General features: G+C 52.0%; 1 protein-coding gene and 1 long non-coding RNA gene across 2 annotated transcripts; one reads left to right on the top strand and one right to left on the bottom strand.

The window, feature by feature from the left end:
- Window positions 1-2,831: 2,831 nt before the first annotated feature.
- Window positions 2,832-9,216, bottom strand: LOC111941996 (maestro heat-like repeat-containing protein family member 7). The gene is made up of 17 exons (XM_086897602.1): window positions 8,757-9,216; window positions 8,422-8,655; window positions 8,044-8,108; window positions 7,654-7,926; window positions 7,456-7,566; window positions 7,231-7,379; window positions 6,826-6,973; window positions 6,429-6,619; window positions 6,209-6,346; window positions 5,825-5,939; window positions 5,516-5,653; window positions 5,107-5,283; window positions 4,818-4,973; window positions 4,557-4,658; window positions 4,058-4,160; window positions 3,721-3,777; window positions 2,832-3,403 (listed from the first exon to the last, which is right to left on the bottom strand). Exons 2-16 carry the CDS (start codon window positions 8,537-8,539, stop codon window positions 3,749-3,751), a joined length of 2,013 nt encoding a protein of 670 aa, XP_086753728.1. The 5' UTR covers window positions 8,540-8,655; window positions 8,757-9,216; the 3' UTR covers window positions 2,832-3,403; window positions 3,721-3,748.
- Window positions 9,217-13,516: 4,300 nt separating this feature from the next.
- Window positions 13,517-14,459, top strand: LOC147652144 (uncharacterized). The gene is made up of 2 exons (XR_015289295.1): window positions 13,517-13,591; window positions 13,888-14,459. It is a non-coding gene; the product is annotated as an uncharacterized LOC147652144 (long non-coding RNA).
- Window positions 14,460-18,413: the final 3,954 nt, after the last annotated feature.

The raw sequence follows: 18,413 nt of genomic DNA, 5'->3' as shown, positions 1-18,413 counted from the left end.
TTGCTGTGCTTTCAGGAAGCTGTTCTAGAAAGCCTCAGGCATTCCAAGCTCCTTTGCCCTCTGTGCATGCTTGCCACAGAATCCCTCACAGCCGGGTTCTGGGCATACTCAGCTTGGCTCTTCCAAAATCCAAGGCCTTCAAGGTGCTCAGCAAGACCTTTAACTCCACAATGCTGTGGAACTGGGCCTTCAGAACAGGGACCTTTCCAGCCTGATCTGCGCTCCTTCCTCTGCGTCTCTGCACAAAACACGGTGTTGAAGCAGGGTCTAGCGCTTGGAAGATATCGGGTTGTAAGGGAAAGATAGTAACCCCCCTCCTCCACAGTGTATGGTAAGGCCCCCTGCAATTGGCCAATAGCACCTGGCTGTGATGAAAGCAGATGGGAGTAACACAGGGACCCTAGGTTATAAAATGTCAAATTCTCCAGCAATAAACACCATTTGCCATCCATCACATTGATGTCTGTGTGCAGTGGACCGAGTGGCCTGGGTGTTGGTCACCGTGCTGGCTCCTGAACCAGGCAAGGGGTCTGCCTTGCTTTAAAAGACAACATTTGGTGCTGAAACCCGTGAGAATTCAAAAAGCGGGATTCAAACCCAGAAAGCGAGGGTTGCCTGGAATACAGGAGCAGCGGTCAGGACCAGCTGGACTAGTCCTGGCGAGGGAGACGTCCCTGTGTCCAGAAGGAAGATGAAAGCCTTGATAAAGGTCAGATTGCAATTAAATTGTAAACCTAATTCTTTTACTCTTGCTACTGCAAGGCTTTTGTATATTGGGGTCATAAATCAGCTAGTAAAGTTTATCCACCCTAAGGTGTGGGACAGATGTACTAAAACCCTTGCCAAAGAGACCTGGAGGGCGGCAAAAAACTGTCTGTTGGCCACCCCAAATTTTGGGGTCAGAGCAGCCACTCAGGCTTCACAGCCTCCACACAAGAGCAGCTCAGCTGAGCCAAAAGGGGCCCAAGAGGGCGACACATCTCCTCAATCCCCAAATCCTTATCTGCTCTCAGAGAAACAGCGAAGAGCAGAAGCCTTTTGGAGAAAGTTAACAGAAGAAGCTAGGGGTGCCGTGGGAAAAGCCCGGAGGGAAACATCCTCCCTGGTGCCTAAAAATGGCGCTGAGCAAAAAGACATAAAGCGGGAAAGAAATATCCTTAGTGAAAACAAAGAACAAACGCTGGCATTGAGAGATGGACATGGTCAGGAGGTTGGAAAAGGTAAGGAATGTGAAGAAGAAAGATGCGGGGGAAGTGTATGGAGGGAGAAAGATAGGAATGTAAAAGAATATGAGGGAGAGAGGGGGAGCAGAAGGAGGAACAGAAGGTGGGGTGAAAGGCGGAGTGAAAGGTGGAGTGAAGGGAGGAGTGAAAGGTGGGGTGAAAGGCAGAGTGGAGGGTGGACTGAAGGGCGAGGAGAGCCAAGAGGGAGGGAACAGCCCGCCCACAGGGGTGGTAGGTGGGGCCGGAGCCCAACAGAAAGGTACGGGAAATGGGAAGTGGCTAGCCAGTCGAGCTCTGACTCCGATGGAGACGCTAGCGAGGAATGGTCGGAGGCTGAGTCCTCGGAAGAGAAAACAATAAACAAGAATATCCCTCTCCACACTAAAAAAGAACAGAGAGTGGATACCCCTCTCACAGACTGGGGACAGATAAAAGCTCCATATGCCAGCTGGGTCCCTTCAGCTGCGCTAGCGTTCCCAGTCCAGGTGACAGAGGGGAGACAGAGAGTTCTCTCACCAACAAATCCTAAACGGCAAGGCTCCAGCCTGCAACAGCTGATAAGCACAAACGAGACAATGATGACCACATGCCTATCAGTTTATAACTTCGCTGTTTCTAACGATTTTTCTGTGCAAGTTGTGATTGTTCCCAGGGTCCTGTACCACCTGGATAAAGAGTTGAGCCTGCAAGCAGAGAGACCCACCCGGCTTCAGAAAACAGAACTGGTGACAGGTGTGACCATAGCGATGCTGCTTAACCTGGGAGCAACTGGTGCTGCCACAGGTGTCTCTGCCATCGTCACCCAACAACAGAGACTGTCTCACCTACAAATGACAACTGATGAAGACTTGCAGATAATTGAAAAACCGTGTGTTTTAAATAAGCTTGTATCTTTTGTTTAGAGCCGACTAGAAAGAGTCAACATTCTGTTTGTAGAAAGGCAACAGATGCTCTAAAAATACACTTAGTCACTGTGTGTGCCTTATGCTTACTAATGAAAAACTGCAGTATCTATTTTATAAGTTTTAGCCTTTTAGTTAAGTATAGTGTACCCTATATTTTACTGAAGTTTATAATATCTGCTTTTAAAACTTTTTATAATATAGATAAGTTAGGCAAAGTGTTTAGAAATAGATATATAGAAAATAACGTTAGAACTTTTTAAGACTAATACACCTTATATTCTAGCAAATTAGTTATGCATAGAGAGGGGGGAATATGTTGAAGTAGGGTCTAGCGCTCGGAAGATATTGGGATGTAAGGGAAAGATAGTAACCCTCCCCCCCCCCATCTTTAGTGTAGTAATTAGCCCTGCAATTAGCCAATAGCACCTAGCTGTGATGAAAGCAGATGGGAGTAACACAGGGACCCTAGCTTATAAAATGCCAAATTCTCCAGCAATAAACACCATTTGCCATCCGTCACATTGATGTCTGTGTGCAATGGACCGAGTGGCCTGGGTGTTGGTCACTGTGCTGGCTCCTGAACCAGGCAAAGGGTCTGCCTTGCTTTAAAAGACAACAACACAGTGCAGGAGAGAACGGCAGGAGGGGCCTGTGTGTCACAGCGCTCTGGATTTGTGACCCTTCAACTCCACAGAGATGCAGGTTTAGTGAAAAAGCAAAACTGTTTATTGATGGGATGCGAAGCAAAGGGATGAGCTGAGGGGCAAAAAAGGGGATGGGCAAGGTCTGAGGGCAGGGGGATGGAGCTGTGAAAAGGGATGGAAACTAGTGGGAGAAAGAAAGGATGGGCAGTGTCTGAGGGCTGGAGGCATGGAGCTATCAAAAGGGAAGGAGAATGGAGGGAAAAAGAAGGGATGGAAAGTGTTTGAGGGCCACAGGGAGGGAGGTATTCAAAAGGGAGGGAAACTGAAGGGAAAAAGAAGGGATGGGCAGTTTCTGAGGGCTGCAGGGACAGAACTATCTACAGGCAGGGGGAAAGGGCTGAAGCCATGCGAGCTTCCCACAGGCTCAGCTGTGCCAGTTGTCAGCTGTGCCTGGAGCTCCAGCTGGTCTCTTCTGGTTTCAGCGTAGTCTCGTCTTCCATGGCATCTTATAGGAAGACTGGTTCTCCTAAAGCAGCAGACGAGTGAACTTCTGCTGTTCTTTCAATAAATGTCTGCTGAAAAACAGTGCTCCTCTGAGAAGGGTTGTCATCTCTTCTCAGGGCCTGAAGTGCTGCAAGAGAGGGGAACAGAGCCACGATCAGAGCCCGGATCTGTGGCAATCCTAGGAGAAAGTCCTGCCAGAGCCATGCCAGCCTGCTCTTGCTGTGGCCACGAGAGTGAAGAGGCCAACAGGATCAGCTGCAAGGTCCTGGTCACCCCACCCAAATCTGCCCCCCATGTCCCTGAAATCTCTCTGTGATATTCCCACACCACCAAGGTGTCCACACAGGGAGAGAAGCCGTCCGAAGCCGGGGCACAGATTGCAGCTCCCTTCCCGGGCATTGCAGATCCCCCAGTACCAGCCCCTCACTGCCAGCTCTCACTCACCCTCGATGAGGGCCTGCAGCTCTTCTTACTATGCCCTCAGGTGCTTCCTGGCCGTCCCTGGGAACACAGAGCCTGTCAGGGCCCTGGCAGCACAGCTCCCTGCCAGCGGCGCTGCCAGCCCTGGGGCCACACGGCCTCCCGCCCCGGCAGGGCTCAGCCCCAGCCCTTGCCGCATCCTGACTCAGCCCAAGGGCACGGCTGACAGAGGCCGGCAGCAGCCCCGAGGGCAGCCGGGGCTCCAGGGCGCCGGGCCCGGGTGCCGCTGCCGGGACAGCAGCAGCCGGGGCCGGGGCCGAGCTGCGGCGGGGAGGGGAGGGAGCCCGGGCTCGTGGCTCACCGATGAACCTGATGGCTGCCACTCGCAGGGACTCCTGTGGGCTGTCCACGTACGGCAGGGCCCGGCGCAGGTACTCGGCTGCTCGGCTCTCGTCCTGTGCCAGCTGCAGAGAGCGGCAGGAGGGAAGGGTCGGTGCGGGCTCTGCCCCTCGGCCGGACGCTGCCTGCGGCCAGCCCGGGCCTCCCGTGCCCGCCCAGCCCTGAGGCACCGGGCAGCAGCCACTGGCGCCGGGCTCTGGAGGGGGCAGAGGGCCGGCTGCTGCCCGGGGAGCCGCGGTGCCCCCCAGGCCCGCAGCCCCACAGGGCTGGGGCTCCATCGGCACCCGGCTCGGGGACACAGGAGCCTGGAGAAGAAGCCGTGCAGCCCAGGGAAGGGAGCGGTGTGTGGGGCACAGGCTGTCTCCCATGGGTGCAGCACTGGGCCCCAGCTGCCAGCCCCACACACTGAGCACTGGGGGCAGGGAGCTTCTCAAATTTGGGCTTCTCCAGGCCGTTCTTACCAGACAGTCAGCAAACTCCCACAGCTGCTCTTTTCTCAACAGCTGCTTGAGATTCCTCCTCTTGAGGAAGTCGGCCACACGGAGCAGCGTTTGCTGAGAGGCCTGGAGAGCAGCAGAGATGCAGAGATGGCACTGCAGCCAAGGGCACAGCACTCTTGTCTGGCTGACAGGGCCCAGAGGAAGCTGCAGCCTGGGAGGTTCCACGACAGGAGGAAGCCGATGCCCCTCCCAGGGATGCACCGGCATCACAGCAAACCTCACCTTTGCCACACGCCAGTTCTCATCATAGCAGTGGATGAAGAGTGGAAACAGGCTCTGGTTCAAAATCTTCTCCAGAGGCTTCTTTCCCTCATCCACTACCAAATCCATTGTCATGAAGAAGAGGTCAAGGGAGAGCAACTGCATGTGGCTGTGGCCCTGGAGGAAAAGAAATGAAAAATACCTTAATACCTATTCCTCCAGGCTCGACTGGACAAAGACCCAGAAATCTGTAAGACACAAAGTTTCTGGGCAGCAGCCAATGCCCATGGCTGGGGGCACAGAGCCTTACGTGATCAAAGAGCAGCATGAGTGCCTGAGCCAGCTTTGGAGCAGTGGTGCTGCATACCACGATGTCTTTATTCTTGAGCATATTGATGAACACACGGAGGGTCATGCCAACCACATTTCTATCTGCATCACCCAGCAGGTCCTGAAGGCGTTGAGACAGGCTGCACATCCTTATGGCCTGTTTGGAACACAAGGCTGTGCTGGGAAGCCCTGAACGGCTGCAGCGCCAAGACCACCCTGGCACTGCAACCCCACCCTGCTGCTGCCGGGCCCAGAGGCCAAAGGCCTGTCCCAAAGCACTGAGGCAGGTGAGGCAGGAGAGCTGGGAGCAGCTGCCTCAGCTCCTGAAGCCCAGCCAGCCCAAGGGGCTGCTTTGCCCAGCACAGCTTCAGCCGCTGCCCCGTTCTCACCATCGAGGGATCCTGGCTGAGCACCACGAGGCCTCTGAGTGCCAGGCGACGCCTCTGCCTGCACTCGCTCTGCAGGTGCCTTGACACCATCTCAAGGACATCCTCACCGTATGTAATCAAATCTAAGTACTCGAGGACCTGAAAGGCACAGGGCAGTGACAGGGGAGCCGGCTGGCAGGAGCCTGGAACTGCACAGGGCTGGGCCCAGGCAGCAGCACAGGGCGCGGGCACCGTCCCAGGCAGCTGTGGCTATGCAAGGGGACAGGGCTGGCAGGCAGCTCAGCGAGGTAGTGCTGCCATGGGGCTCACCTCCACAAGGAATGCCAGAGAGGATAATTCACAGGGTGCCTTATCCCTGGCGAGTGCCTTGAGCAGCTGGATTGCAATGCGGGAACAGAAGCGGACCAATCCATGGTGCATCTCCCTGTCAGGGGGAAAACAGCACCAAGACTTGAGGTGTGGAGGGGCAAATCTCTGCCATGAATGACTCATAGAGATCTGGCCTTTCCCCAGCATCCTTGGAGGGATCATGGGTGCTTTGGGAGGTGGCTTCTTTTGGGCACCCTCCTCTATCAGCCGTTTCCAGTCTGCTCAGCCATCCCTCAGTGATGAGGCCTTCTGGCCATGACCATGGGGACTATGAGGGCCACAGGGCACACATTTCAGAGGCAGTGGGGGGGAAGGGGCTCTTACCTGGCCAGCAGACCCACGGCATTGTGCTGGGTGTCAGCACAGAGGAGCGTGTCCCAGCCACCCTTGCGCTCCATAGCCATCACCTCTTTGGAGCACCCCAGTCGGCAGAGCAGAGCCTTCATGGCCTGCACTGCAAAGCTGTGTGCAGAGCAAAGGCCAGGTCACACTGGGTGCACTGGTGTCAGCCACAAGGGCATGGGAAGGACAGGAGGACTGGCACCTGTTGGGGTTGCTGGGAAGTTGGTGTTCCTCCTGGCATGCTCTCCAGAAGCTGTCAAATTCCTCTGGTGGCATCTGCTGTGTGGTGATGACAACTTGGAACAGCAGAGCCACAAAAAGGCGAGGGGTATAAATGAGCATCGCCTCATGGCACTGAGGCATCTGGACCATCACCCAGAGCACCAGAGTTGCCTGCAAAAGAATCACACCAAGACAGCGCTCAGTGCCGAGGTGTCCATGGGGCAGGGCCCGAGGGGAGATGCAGAGGGAGCAGTGGGCCCGGTGCCCCCTGAGCCTGCCCCTAGCCCAGGTTTCAGCCCAGCCTGAGGCAGGGAGAGGATGGAGAGTTCCTGGGGAAGCAAGCTGCAGGTGATCAAAGGTCAGCTCCAGAAACTCACACTCAAGGGAAAAACATCTTTGTTGTCCCCATCAGAGGTGCAGATGTTGCAAAGTGGCCAGTTCTCCATCACACAGAGCAGTATTGGCACCACTCTCTTCACTGCTGGTCCTGATGAGGCTATGGCTTGCCACATCACTGCAGCAGCTCTGTGGGATCAGAGCTCTGTGTCAGGGGTGTCTCAGTCACAGAGCCATGCCCTGTGTAGCTGTGGGGTCCCAGGTGACAGAGCCCCAGTGCCCTGAGGGGCAGGGAGGGAGCACTGGCAGCAGCCTCAGGAAACAGAGGGGCCCGAGGCTCCTGGGCCTCTCTGCCTGTTGGGCAGAGCCCATTGGACAGGCTGTGCAGGGCGATGGGCCCTAAAGGCCGCTGAGCCCTGAGCTCTCAAGGCACGTGGGCCCCATACCTGTCACACGATGGGGCACAGCACAGGAGGGTCAGCACCACATCAATAGGGTCTTCTTCAGCCAGCCTCACTATGTCGGTTTGCTGACTGGCATCCACAGGGACATGGGACACCAGACTCTGGTAAATGTTCCTCACAATAGCTGGCACCTGGAGGAGGCATGGGGAAGACTTGGAGCGCTGTCCAAGGCAGCAACTTCCCCAGCTTCCCCCAAGAAGTGCTTACCGTCCCATCACACTCTGCTGGCCTCAAAGGCTGAGGGGGCCCTGTGGATGTGGCTTGAAGGGGCACAGGATCCTGGGAGACCTCCAGTTCTGACCCCTGGCTGGCTACCTGCTGGTCAGAAGAAGCAGCTCTCTTGTCAACAATGTCAGAAGAAACACAAGCTTCCTTGAAATAATCCCATATGAGCTCTTGGCTTACAGTGGGAGTGGGTGTCCTGTCAGCATTTGCGATGCCCTGAGTCTCTCTGGTGTCATCATCTGGAATGGCCACGTCCTCAGTCTCTGCCATGTCAGCCTCTGCCCTGTCATTCTTCACTTCAGTCTCAGAAACTTCTGAGGGCTCAGCTGAATCTGGGCTGACATCAGGCTCTGCCTGGAGCTCCTCCAGCCCAGAGTCAGGCTCAGCTGTGCCCTCTGTTCCTGCTGTGGTGGTGTTCTTTCTACGCCGAATGCGCAAGAATTTGCGGAACCTCTGTGCAGAATGAAGAAAGGACAGGGAAGAGAGGCATGTTCCAAGGAGTGCTCCATGTGCAGAGCTGGGCTGAGCAGTGACAGCAGGCCCAGCCCAGGTGGGGATGGCTGCAGGTACCTTCAGCGTTTTGCGGAAGCGGCCCTGGGCAGGCTCCTGCTCTTGTCTCTTGTCCATGGCTGCATCTGGAAAAGAGCAGCCAGAGCTGAGGGACTGCGGGAGAGGCCGGAGAACACAGCCCAGCCTTGCACTCCCCAGGCAGGGACAGCCCTGGGGTGGCTCAGGGGATGGAGCACGGTCACTGGCGGGAGTCAGCCCCAGCCCTTCTTCTGTCCTGTCCTTGGGCATGTCCACATGGGATGGGATGGGATGGGATGGGATGGGATGGGATGGGATGGGATGGGATGGGATGGGATGGGATGGGATGGGATGGGATGGGATGGGATGGTTCCTAACTGGCTGCAGCCATCAGCCCTGTGGCCCAGCTCTGCCACTCACCATCCTGCAGTGGTTGGAACTGCTCCAGCTCTTCCGGCTGTTCTGCTGGGGCAGCTCCACGGTCTGTTTTTCTGTTCCGTCGGAACACTTTGAACAGGTTGAGGAATCTGCCTGCCATGATGGAATCCTGCCTCAAAGGCACCTTAAAGTGAGATGCCTTGGGAAATCAAACTGAGAAAACAAACTGTGCAGTTGAGCCTTGAATGCACCTGTGAGAGAGAAGCCTCAGGAAGGCTACAGGACAGCAAGTCCTGCAGTCTGGTCTCGAGGGCTCCGGCCACAATGACTTGAGGCTCCTTGTAAATGACTGTGGTCACCAGGTCCCACAGTCTCACCTTTAGGACAGAGGTCAGAAGGATGGGAGATGCCTCAGAAAAGCTCCAGGTCACCAAGTACCGGAGTCTGGCCTTGAAGGTACCTGCAAAAGAAAAGTCTTGGGAAGGCCACGGGCCAGCAAGGCCCACAGTCTTGCCCCGCAGGCACCTGCAAAAGAAAAGCCTCGGGAAAGCCACAGGCCACCAAGGCCCGCAGTCTTCCCCGTGGGGAGCTGCAAAAGAAAAGCCTCGGGAAAGCCACGGGCCACCAAGGCCCGCAGTCTTGCCACGAGGTCACCTGTAGAAGAAACGCCTTGGAAAATCTCCGGGTTAGACACAAACGAGTGCGCTGTGTGGGGGCTCCTCACAGCACCGCTCTGGCGCGTCCTGTCCCGTCGCGTGCACTGAGCACTGGGGCATGGCCCTGTCACCGCACTGGGACAGCCCCTATGTCACCATGTGTCACAAAGGGCCCTTGGACACCCTGTCCCTTTCCATTCCACGGTTACCATTCTGCACCGTGTCACAAAGGGCCCTTGCACACACTGCCACCTGCCCCGGTTCCGCCCCCATCCCCCCCAAAGTGGCCCAGGTTGGAAGGAATCCCTTGCCCAAAGTGTCTAAGACAGCCTGACAGGATCTTTAGGAACACCTCAAACCATCAGCAAACGCTGCCCTGCTCTGCAGGCTCAGGGCAGCAGAAGGAGCCCCCAGGGCTGCCGACGCAGGCGCAGCAGGAAGGGCACGGGGCCTTGCACAGAATCTGTACAGGGGCCTGGCAGCACTGAAATCAGCAGGTGTGGCAGAGTCCCCACCGAGGCAGACCTGCCACCCCAGCCGAGCCCTGGCAGTGCTGGTGCCCTTCTCCTGCCCCAGAGACCTGTGCCCCTGGGGGGTTTCTGTGCCAGAGGGCCAAAGCCAAAGCCCACGTGCATTGGGGGCTGGGCTCCTTCCTGCAGGGGTCTTGGCAGGAGCATCTGGAACAACTGCTGGTAACTCTTAGTCTTGGTCAGATTAATTACATTAATTGGAATTATTTTCCAATTGAAGTCATTTCATGCACCTCAAAAAACATCTTTGTTGGGAAGGCACAGAAGGATCTGGCAGACTTCACCAATTAATTGGAGTGTCCGGAGAATGTGAAAGATGTGCAAGTTTGCTTCCCATCTCAAAGCAGCAAGTCCTTTGCCTTAACATCATCCTTTGAGAGTCACATTACAAAATATAACACAGCACAGAGGCTAAAAAAAGGCCATTCTTTGATTTGCAAACCTTTGCTTTTCTATGGAGGGATGATAATATCCTAATTCTCTGAAGGATTAAAGCTCTCAAGGAAACAAAGTCCACTCAGTATTACAAAAGTAGTCCAAACAATTGAGTCGACTGCAAAAAGGCTAATCCTCCCCCTGGTACAGATATCTAGGTGGCCAATAAATTTCAGCTCTCCCCTCTTCTTTTTTGCATGAGAACCAGGACCACTAACAGGAAAAGTCACACATATTCCTTATGTCCTCCATAAGCAAGGCTGTGCTAAACCACAGATGATGCTGTTAAACTGACTCAAATTCCAGCCTAGACCTCTCACTTCCAGGCAACTCCTTCCCCAACACACCCACCAATACCAACACCCCCCAAAACATGCTCACAGAACTCCTCAACACCCCACCAGGACCCCCAGCTGTTCCCATCCCTCCACAGAGCTTTCCCACCCTCCAGCAGAGCCCCTGGTTCCCTGCACATGCCGTGGCATGGCACTCAGCAGGATCTGCTCCACGGCCTTCCGCGGTAGCAAGCTCAGGCTGCCAGGCCAATGGTTCCTGGATCATCCTTCCCACTGACCCTTCCTGTGCACGGCTCTTCCATTTACACATTTGAGCTCAGCTTGGACTTCTCCCCTTAAGCAGGATTGCTGGGAAAGGATGGAGAGCAGCCTGGCAAGCTCTTTCTCCAGCTCCCTCTTTACTCTTGGGGCAGCTAGAACATTGCACAGGAAAGCAACTGGTGCCACAAGGAGCGGGTGACGTCAGGGGAGATCACTCAGGACTGCTGTATCCTGAGGGAACACCGCTGGGCTTGGCCTCTGGGTACCTGCACAAACGTCAAGTCAGCCACCTTAGTTTCCAGGACAGCCCTGTGCGGGCCAGCATCCTGATGTGGATGCAGGACTGCTGCAAGGCGCTGCTGGGAGCCAGCAGGACAGGACTGGCTGTCTTGTTTACATGTTGAAAATGAGTGAGATTGTATTTAGCTAGAAATTTAGGGATCCCTGAATTTGATAAGGAGCTGAGCCATTATAAACTAAGAATTTATTTTTTTTTTATTCTGTATTTTAGCTAATTTTTAGCATTTGATTTTGTTTCAACACAGCAAAGTAGAGGCCCTTCTTTTGGTTTGGATTCTTTAGGGAATTGTTTCCCATCTGAAAGGAAGACTCTGTGAAGGCAGCGGTTGTCCGGGCCACAAATACAGGTCATGAAGAAACAAAAGACGTGGCCGAGACCTCCTACATCCCACACTAAGGAGTCAGCCAAGGGAAAGGAGCTTTTGGGAGTCGTGCCTGGGGGAGGAGGGACAGGCAGTGGGGTTATGGCTGTCTCTTAGCTGGGGGACACGGCTCAAAGGGCAGATGGTTGAGGTTTTGGTGTAGGACTGCTGCTGCCCAGAGGATCCACTGCTACTGAAGAACTTTTCCATCTCTGTGTCTCTTTAATGTGGGTGAGCCTCTGCTCCCAGGTGTGGCCATGTAACTGGGTCCTTTCAATACCCAATCACTCTGGGAGGGATCCTCACCATGTGCTTGGGTGCCTGAGGGGAAAACAGGGACCCCGACCACCTCTGTAAGGGAGCGTTTCAAGGCTGCTTGTGGGAGCCCAGCAGCTGCTGCTGTTGCCAGGGCATTACACAGGTGACAGCCAGGGAACACCCAAAAACAAACCCCCCCTCCACCTTTTTTTTCTCCTTCCAGGGCTGCCCAGACCCTGCTGTTTCTGCTGCTGCTCTGGATTTTTAGTACACTTCTAGCTCAACATCTCTGGGTCTGCCCAGCCTCATGCTGCTCCTGCCACAGCTTTGAGCTCATTGCTAAACTGTTTGCCACCCCGGGCCTGCACTCCTCTGCAGTTCCATCCTGGCCCCTCCAGGTTCCTGCTATAGTCCATTTCACCAACTTTATATCACCCCACATTTGGGTGCCTAAACGACTGCAGTGGGTCGACCGTGGCTGGGTGCCAGGTGTCCACTGTCGCTCTGTCACTGTCTTTCCCACTGGGACGGGGAAGAGAATAAGACAGAGAACAGCCAGCAGGGTGAGATAAGGCAGTTTTATTACAGTAAAATAAACAACTAAGCAGAGATCTGTGCTTGCACGGGCTGAAGAGAAAAAAGTCACTCTCTACTTCCCATCTGATGTTTGGACATTTTCTGAAATGAAGGGCTTCAGCATGCGTAACGGGTCCTCCAGAAGGCAAACACTGAAAACTCAGAAATACCCGCCCCCTTCCTCCTCTCTCTCTTAGATTACCTCTCTGAGCTGCTGTCATAAGGTATGGAATATCCCTTTGGCTACTTTGGGTCAGTTGGCTTGGTTGTGTCCTCTCCCAGGATCTTGCCCACTCCCATCCCCTTTGATGTGGGAAGGAATGTCAGAGGGACAGCACTGCCAGGCAGTTGCCAAAACACTGGTCTGTTCTCAACACCCACCCAGGTACCAATGCATAGCACAGCACTGGAAGGGCTGTGAACTTTACCTTGGTCAGAACCCATACAGGTGCTATGGAAAGTTTTGGATTCTGGCATGTGAGTGCCCTTCTGCACCTCAGACCAGACCATCCTGACAAAACCCATTAAACGACCAGCAGAATTGCATATTCTAAAAACAGGGGAACCTACCTCAACCCCTCCATAGTCAGCTAAGAATATCTGCTGCTGCTACAAAAATTGACTACTTACCAACAAAACACAAACGTGCAGATGAAATGATCCCAGCCTCTGCAGAAAGGATTCTTAATGTGTTAAGACCTTTTCTGAGAGGGACCCCAACTGAACTAAGAGATTGTTTAGTTGGGAGATGACACAAAGTCCGGGAAGATGTAGTGCGCAGCGATGCTTTGAACAGCCTGCAAACCCCAGGAAAATCAATCCCAACATGGGGAAACCTCCTGTATCTCATGATGTCTCATTCACCGACACCTGAGCCAAACACATGAAGTTGTGTAAAGCTGAAGGTGGAGAGCTGTCACTGTGAAAACAGGAATGGAAACAGTAGAAGGAAATACAAAGGTAGAGGGGTGAGTGTGAGAAAGAAGCAAGGCTGAAAGTGCAGAAGATTGCTGGGAAGCCTGGAAGAAAGTAGATTACACACTATCTGAGAACAGGAAAGGCGTCCTGTTTCTTCCCAGCTTGCAAGCCTTGAGAAAAGTAACAAACTGTCAGGCCCATGGATTTATTAGAGGCCTGCAGCCGTGTTGCTTGTGAAGGACTGAAGAGATTGTCTCACTGTTGAACGCCGTCAGCTTCATGGGTGAGCCACGAGCCCGGGCTGGCTCCCGGCCCCGCCGCAGCTCGGCCCCGGCCCCGGCTGCTGCTGTCCCGGCAGCGGCACCCGGGCCCGGCGCCCTGGAGCCCCGGCTGCCCTCGGGGCTGCTGCCGGCCTCTGGCAGCCGTGCCCTTGGGCTGAGTCAGGATGCGGCAAGGGCTGGGGCTGAGCCCTGCCGGGGCGGGAGGCCGTGTGGCCCCAGGGCTGGCAGCGCCGCTGGCAGGGAGCTGTGCTGCCGGGGCCCTGACAGGCTCTGTGTTCCCAGGGATGGCCAGGAAGCACCTGAGGGGGGCGCAGGAAGAGCTGCAGGCCCTCATCGAGGGTGAGTGAGAGCTGGCAGTGAGGGGCTGGCACTGGGGGAGCTGCAATCCGTGCGTGAGCTGCAGAGAGCTTCTGTCCTCATGTGCACACCTTGGTGTTGTGGGAACATCACAGAGAGATTTCAGGGACATGGGGGGCGGATTTGGGTGGGGTGACCAGGACCTTGCAGCTGATCCTGTTGGCCTCTTCACTCTCGTGGCCACAGCAAGAGCAGGCTGGCATGGCTCTGGCAGGACTTTCTCCTAGGATTGCCACAGATCCGGGCTCTGATCGTGGCTCTGTTCCCCTCTCTTGCAGCACTTCAAGCCCTGAGAAGAGATGACAACCCTTCTCAGAGGAGCACAGTTTTTCAGCAGACATTTATTGAAAGAACAGCAGAAGTTCACTCGTCTGCTGCTTTAGGAGAACCAGTCTTCCTATAAGATGCCATGGAAGACGAGACTATGCTGAAACCAGAAGAGACCAGCTGGAGCTCCAGGCACAGCTGACAACTGGCACAGCTGAGCCTGTGGGAAGCTCGCATGGCTTCAGCCCTTTCCTCCTGCCTGTAGATAGTTCTGTCCCTGCAGCCCTCAGAAACTGCCCATCCCTTCTTTTTCCCTTCAGTTTCCCTCCCTTTTGAATACCTCCCTCCCTGTGGCCCTCAGACACTTTCCATCCCTTCTTTTTCCCTCCATTCTCCTTCCCTTTTGATAGCTCCATGCCTCCAGCCCTCAGACACTGCCCATCCCTTCTTTTTCCCACTAGTTTCCATCCCTTTTCACAGCTCCATCCCCCCGCCCTCAGACCTTGCCCATCCCCTTTTTTGCCCCTCAGCTCATCCCTTTGCTTCGCATCCCATCAATAAACAGTTTTGCTTTTTCACTAAACCTGCATCTCTGTGGAGTTGAAGGTCACAAATCCAGAGCGCTGTGACACACAGGCCCCTCCTGCCGTTCTCTCCTGCACTGTGTTTTGTGCAGAGACGCAGAAGAACGAGTGCAGATCAGGCTGGAAAGGTCCCTGTGCTGAAGGCCCCGTTCCACAGCATTGTGGAGTTAAAGGTCTTGCTTAGCACCCTGAAGGCCTTGGATTTTGGAAGAGCCAAGCTGAGTGTGCCCTGAACCCGGCTGTGAAGTGTCACACTATATTAGAAACGGAGAGATATATGACACAGACTCTCTGGCTGGGTTGATCAAGAGAGAGATTTATTATTTTTGATCTTCATTTATAGACATCTTTGAGAATGTCAGAGTGGTAAAACTCTTACTGGGCATTAAACTTACACATCATTATCATTGGACAAGTGCAACACCACCCCTTGACTGCTTCTTGCAAGTAAACAGCAAGGATCCTAAACAACACCTGCAAAGATTGTTGTCTTTCTCTACGGATTGTTTGGATTCTTCCTTATGCTTCCTCAGGCCAGATTGAGAAGCTTGTGTGACCTAGTTCCACACAGGCTGTGTTCCCTGCTTGCTTTTTGCATTTAGCAGCCACAGCTCCTCTTTTTCCTTTTAGGGCAGAAAGGCAGCATTTGGAATGTCCTGCTAGGCCCCTGCAGGAAAGAGAACAAGCACAGCATCAGAGGTCCCTTTAGTAACTTGTTGATTACCAGATAGAACCTGAATTGAACACTGACTTAGAATGGTCAGGGAAGTTCTCTGGCACATGCTGTCGAATCCTTTATGCATTACCATCAAGTCCTGTTGTTCATTCTTGCAAGGAATCAGTTCAACTTGGCAACTTGGAGTTGATTTACTAAAATATGGGTATGATCTAGTATCAGAATCCAGCTATAACAGAGAAAGACTCTTTAACTGATTACGGTTAAAAAGTGTGTGTTTATTGGCAGTGCTGGGCCGATGGGCAGGGTCACCCCTTAATACACAGGGCCACGAGTACAGGTGAACACAGGCTTTTATTTACCGAGATATTGAATATAAATACATATTCATAACTCAGTCACTCCTCACTCCCCGGTTCCTATGCCAATTAAGAAAGAAGCAATTAAGCATGCACAGTTTGTTCCTTGAAATGAGTTGATGGTCTTCTTATGGGAAGTGGTCACAAAAGGAGGAAGGAATATATTTCTTCCTTATTGTGACCTTTCTACCTTTTCAGTCCAAAGTGAACACAAGGTCGACAGACAATTAGTTATTGGCTAATGATTACCTCCTCATTCTAGTAGTGCCGCTCTATTAAATTTAACAGGGATTAGTTTTTTATTAGATTTAACAAAAATTACTTTTAATTAAGGTCTTAGCTTTTTGAATATCTTAAATTCTTCAAAGTTTATGCTTCATTCCCCACTTCCTCTTAAAAATGAGTGAATTCTTTTACTCAATATACAGACTCTTCATCCATCAAGGCTGTATGGCCAGCGTCTTTCAAGACTAAGCCATATGCTGTTGATAGTCATGTCAAAGCTGTCACATTTCGTAATATCTTCCATTTCCAAACAAGCATTGCAATAGATAAAATCAAACTAACGCCTACTAAAATAAGCAAAACAACAATAGGGGGAATCAGGGTGTTAAGTATACCAGTTGCTGTTGGTGACCATCCAAAAAGCACATCCCACCACTGATGAGACAAGTGTTCTTCAAATCACTTAAAACTCTTTTGATTGTCTCAGTATCATGGTGTATAGTAATCAAGGTCTTTTTCCCTGCATCTTGAATTTCTTTTAGGAAATCTTTCAATTCTTGATGTTTTAACAATTGGGTGAGTAAGGCCAAATTCATTCCTATAGGCACAGGTGATATTTCTTGCACTGTTGCCAAATTTGCCTTTAGGTATTGCTGTGATACTGCAGGGGCTTGATAGGAAAAATCACAGCCTTCAATTTCAACAAAGTTACAAGCACACAAGTTAAACTGAGTTTCATTCCCTATTTGATTGTCTACCATTATGGTGGGACATGCTGTCCTGAGACAGACACAACCTTGTCCTACATATGCAAGCAAGGTGGTTTGGTTCACTGAATGCATTTCAAAGTGACAAGTGCTCTGATCTGCGTCTAAGCAAGTGTCTTTATCATCTGCCAAAATTCCTTCACATATGGACCCTAATTGTTTCCTCATAGAACAGGCTTTCAAATCGATGGTCCATCACTTTCCCTCAACCTCTCATGCCCACATTCTGTGTTCTGAAGGATATAACACTACTTTCTCATGATTTCCTCCTAGGGCCACTACTGAATAGATTAAACTCACTGACACATCAGACATGGTCAGGACAAAGGCTGTCACCACACTTACCATAAAATCATAGGTGAAATTAACTAAAACCCACCAGGCTTGCAGTTCCCTTTCCATATTGGAATTATTGTCCCAAACAATTTGACGAATTTCAACAGGGAATATCCCCTCTCCTCCTTCTCTAATGACTGCAGCAGCCACTGAGTGCATCCACAGCGGTGCCTGTGTGCAGCCAAGAGCCAAAGAAATGTCTTTACTAGCTCTGCCTAGTGCCTTAATCATCCATTCATGGTCTCCTTCTTCTGTGTTTTCCCATTCGGGCAACACTTTAGTCAGCTCCCAATGCTTCTTGCCCAACGCCAACAAGGACGATTGCAGAGGCTGCTGTAATTTGACTAACTCACTCCCTACTGTAGTCAGCTTATTCGTTAATAATTCTGATTCTACAGTGTTCAAAGCTCCTAATCCTGTCCAGTTAGCTCCTAATAGTCCAGTGAGGTCTCTTTTTCTTTTAGGAGACATATGTTTTTGAAGCCAATTGATCCAATCTATGAAAGAATTTTGAGAAACGGGGCACACTCTGGCCAAACAGCAGAGGCATTTACTTGCATTCCCATTCTTATGCTTTTCAGGGACCATTTTGCGTTTGTCAGCAGCCTTTGAACTCCTGTCTTTTTAATGGCATATGGTCCAATCTTTGTGATCATGGGTGTTATTTGTTGTTTTTCTTCTTTTTCTGAAATTTTTGGCACTTGGGTGCTGTCGTGGTTTTGTCAGGAAAATTAATCCACGAACACCAGAGGTTTATGTCCAAAAAGGAGACAGAGGAGTCCTTTTTCTTTATTCGAATAAAGGGAGAGGCCATGGGGCATTCCCCTGGGGTCTCTCAAATTTTTGGAGGGTGCAGCCTCCTTTTTATCCTAATTCCCGGTCGCTTGTCCCTTCTCTCTTTCCCCATAGGCTGAGGTACTTGAGAGGTACAGGCTTCCCGGAATGCCTGACACCTGGGGTACCTTCCCTCCCCCACCCCCAATGCATAATCCCTTCTTAACTTTTATGGAATTCATAGTGTTCTTTCAGTGCCTGTTTGATCTTCTACCGGAATCCATCCCATTGTTTCTGTCGTCTCTCACTGATAGCTACATCTTATCAACTGACCCACAGCTTGTTTGTAAAGACAAGCTCATCATTCCTCTCAATCCCTCCTCTTTTAATTTTTGTTAATAATTGTCTTTACAAACCTTAGTTACCATTGACCTAATTTCTTGTTCTTGGGTTCTTTTTGGCTTTGCAATTATTTGCAGTGGCATTACTTTCTGCCCTTTTGTAGCTATCTCTGGATCAGTAGGCACAGCTACTGCCTGCATTCTTTTGATCACATGTTGAATGAGTTGTATTAAGCAAGGGATCATGCATGGTAAAAAGATTAGAGTTGCTACAACACATGAGAGGAAAAAAAGCATTTGTTTGACCCATAGGCCACCAGGTAACCATGAAAACATGTCCCATTCCCATCTTTTCCATGTTTGGACCGGTACATGGGCTTTCTTATTTCTTTTGTTATTTGTTTCACCACTTTTCCATTGTCATCTATTTGCAAACAGCAGTTTGAGTCATTCAATTTTCCACACCCCCCCCCCC

This window comes from Cyanistes caeruleus, chromosome 7, assembly GCF_971803275.1.
Source record: "Cyanistes caeruleus chromosome 7, bCyaCae1.hap1.1, whole genome shotgun sequence".
NCBI lineage: Eukaryota > Metazoa > Chordata > Aves > Passeriformes > Paridae > Cyanistes > Cyanistes caeruleus.
Note: the sequence above shows the minus strand (reverse complement) of the source record. Positions and strands in the feature narration are given on the sequence as shown.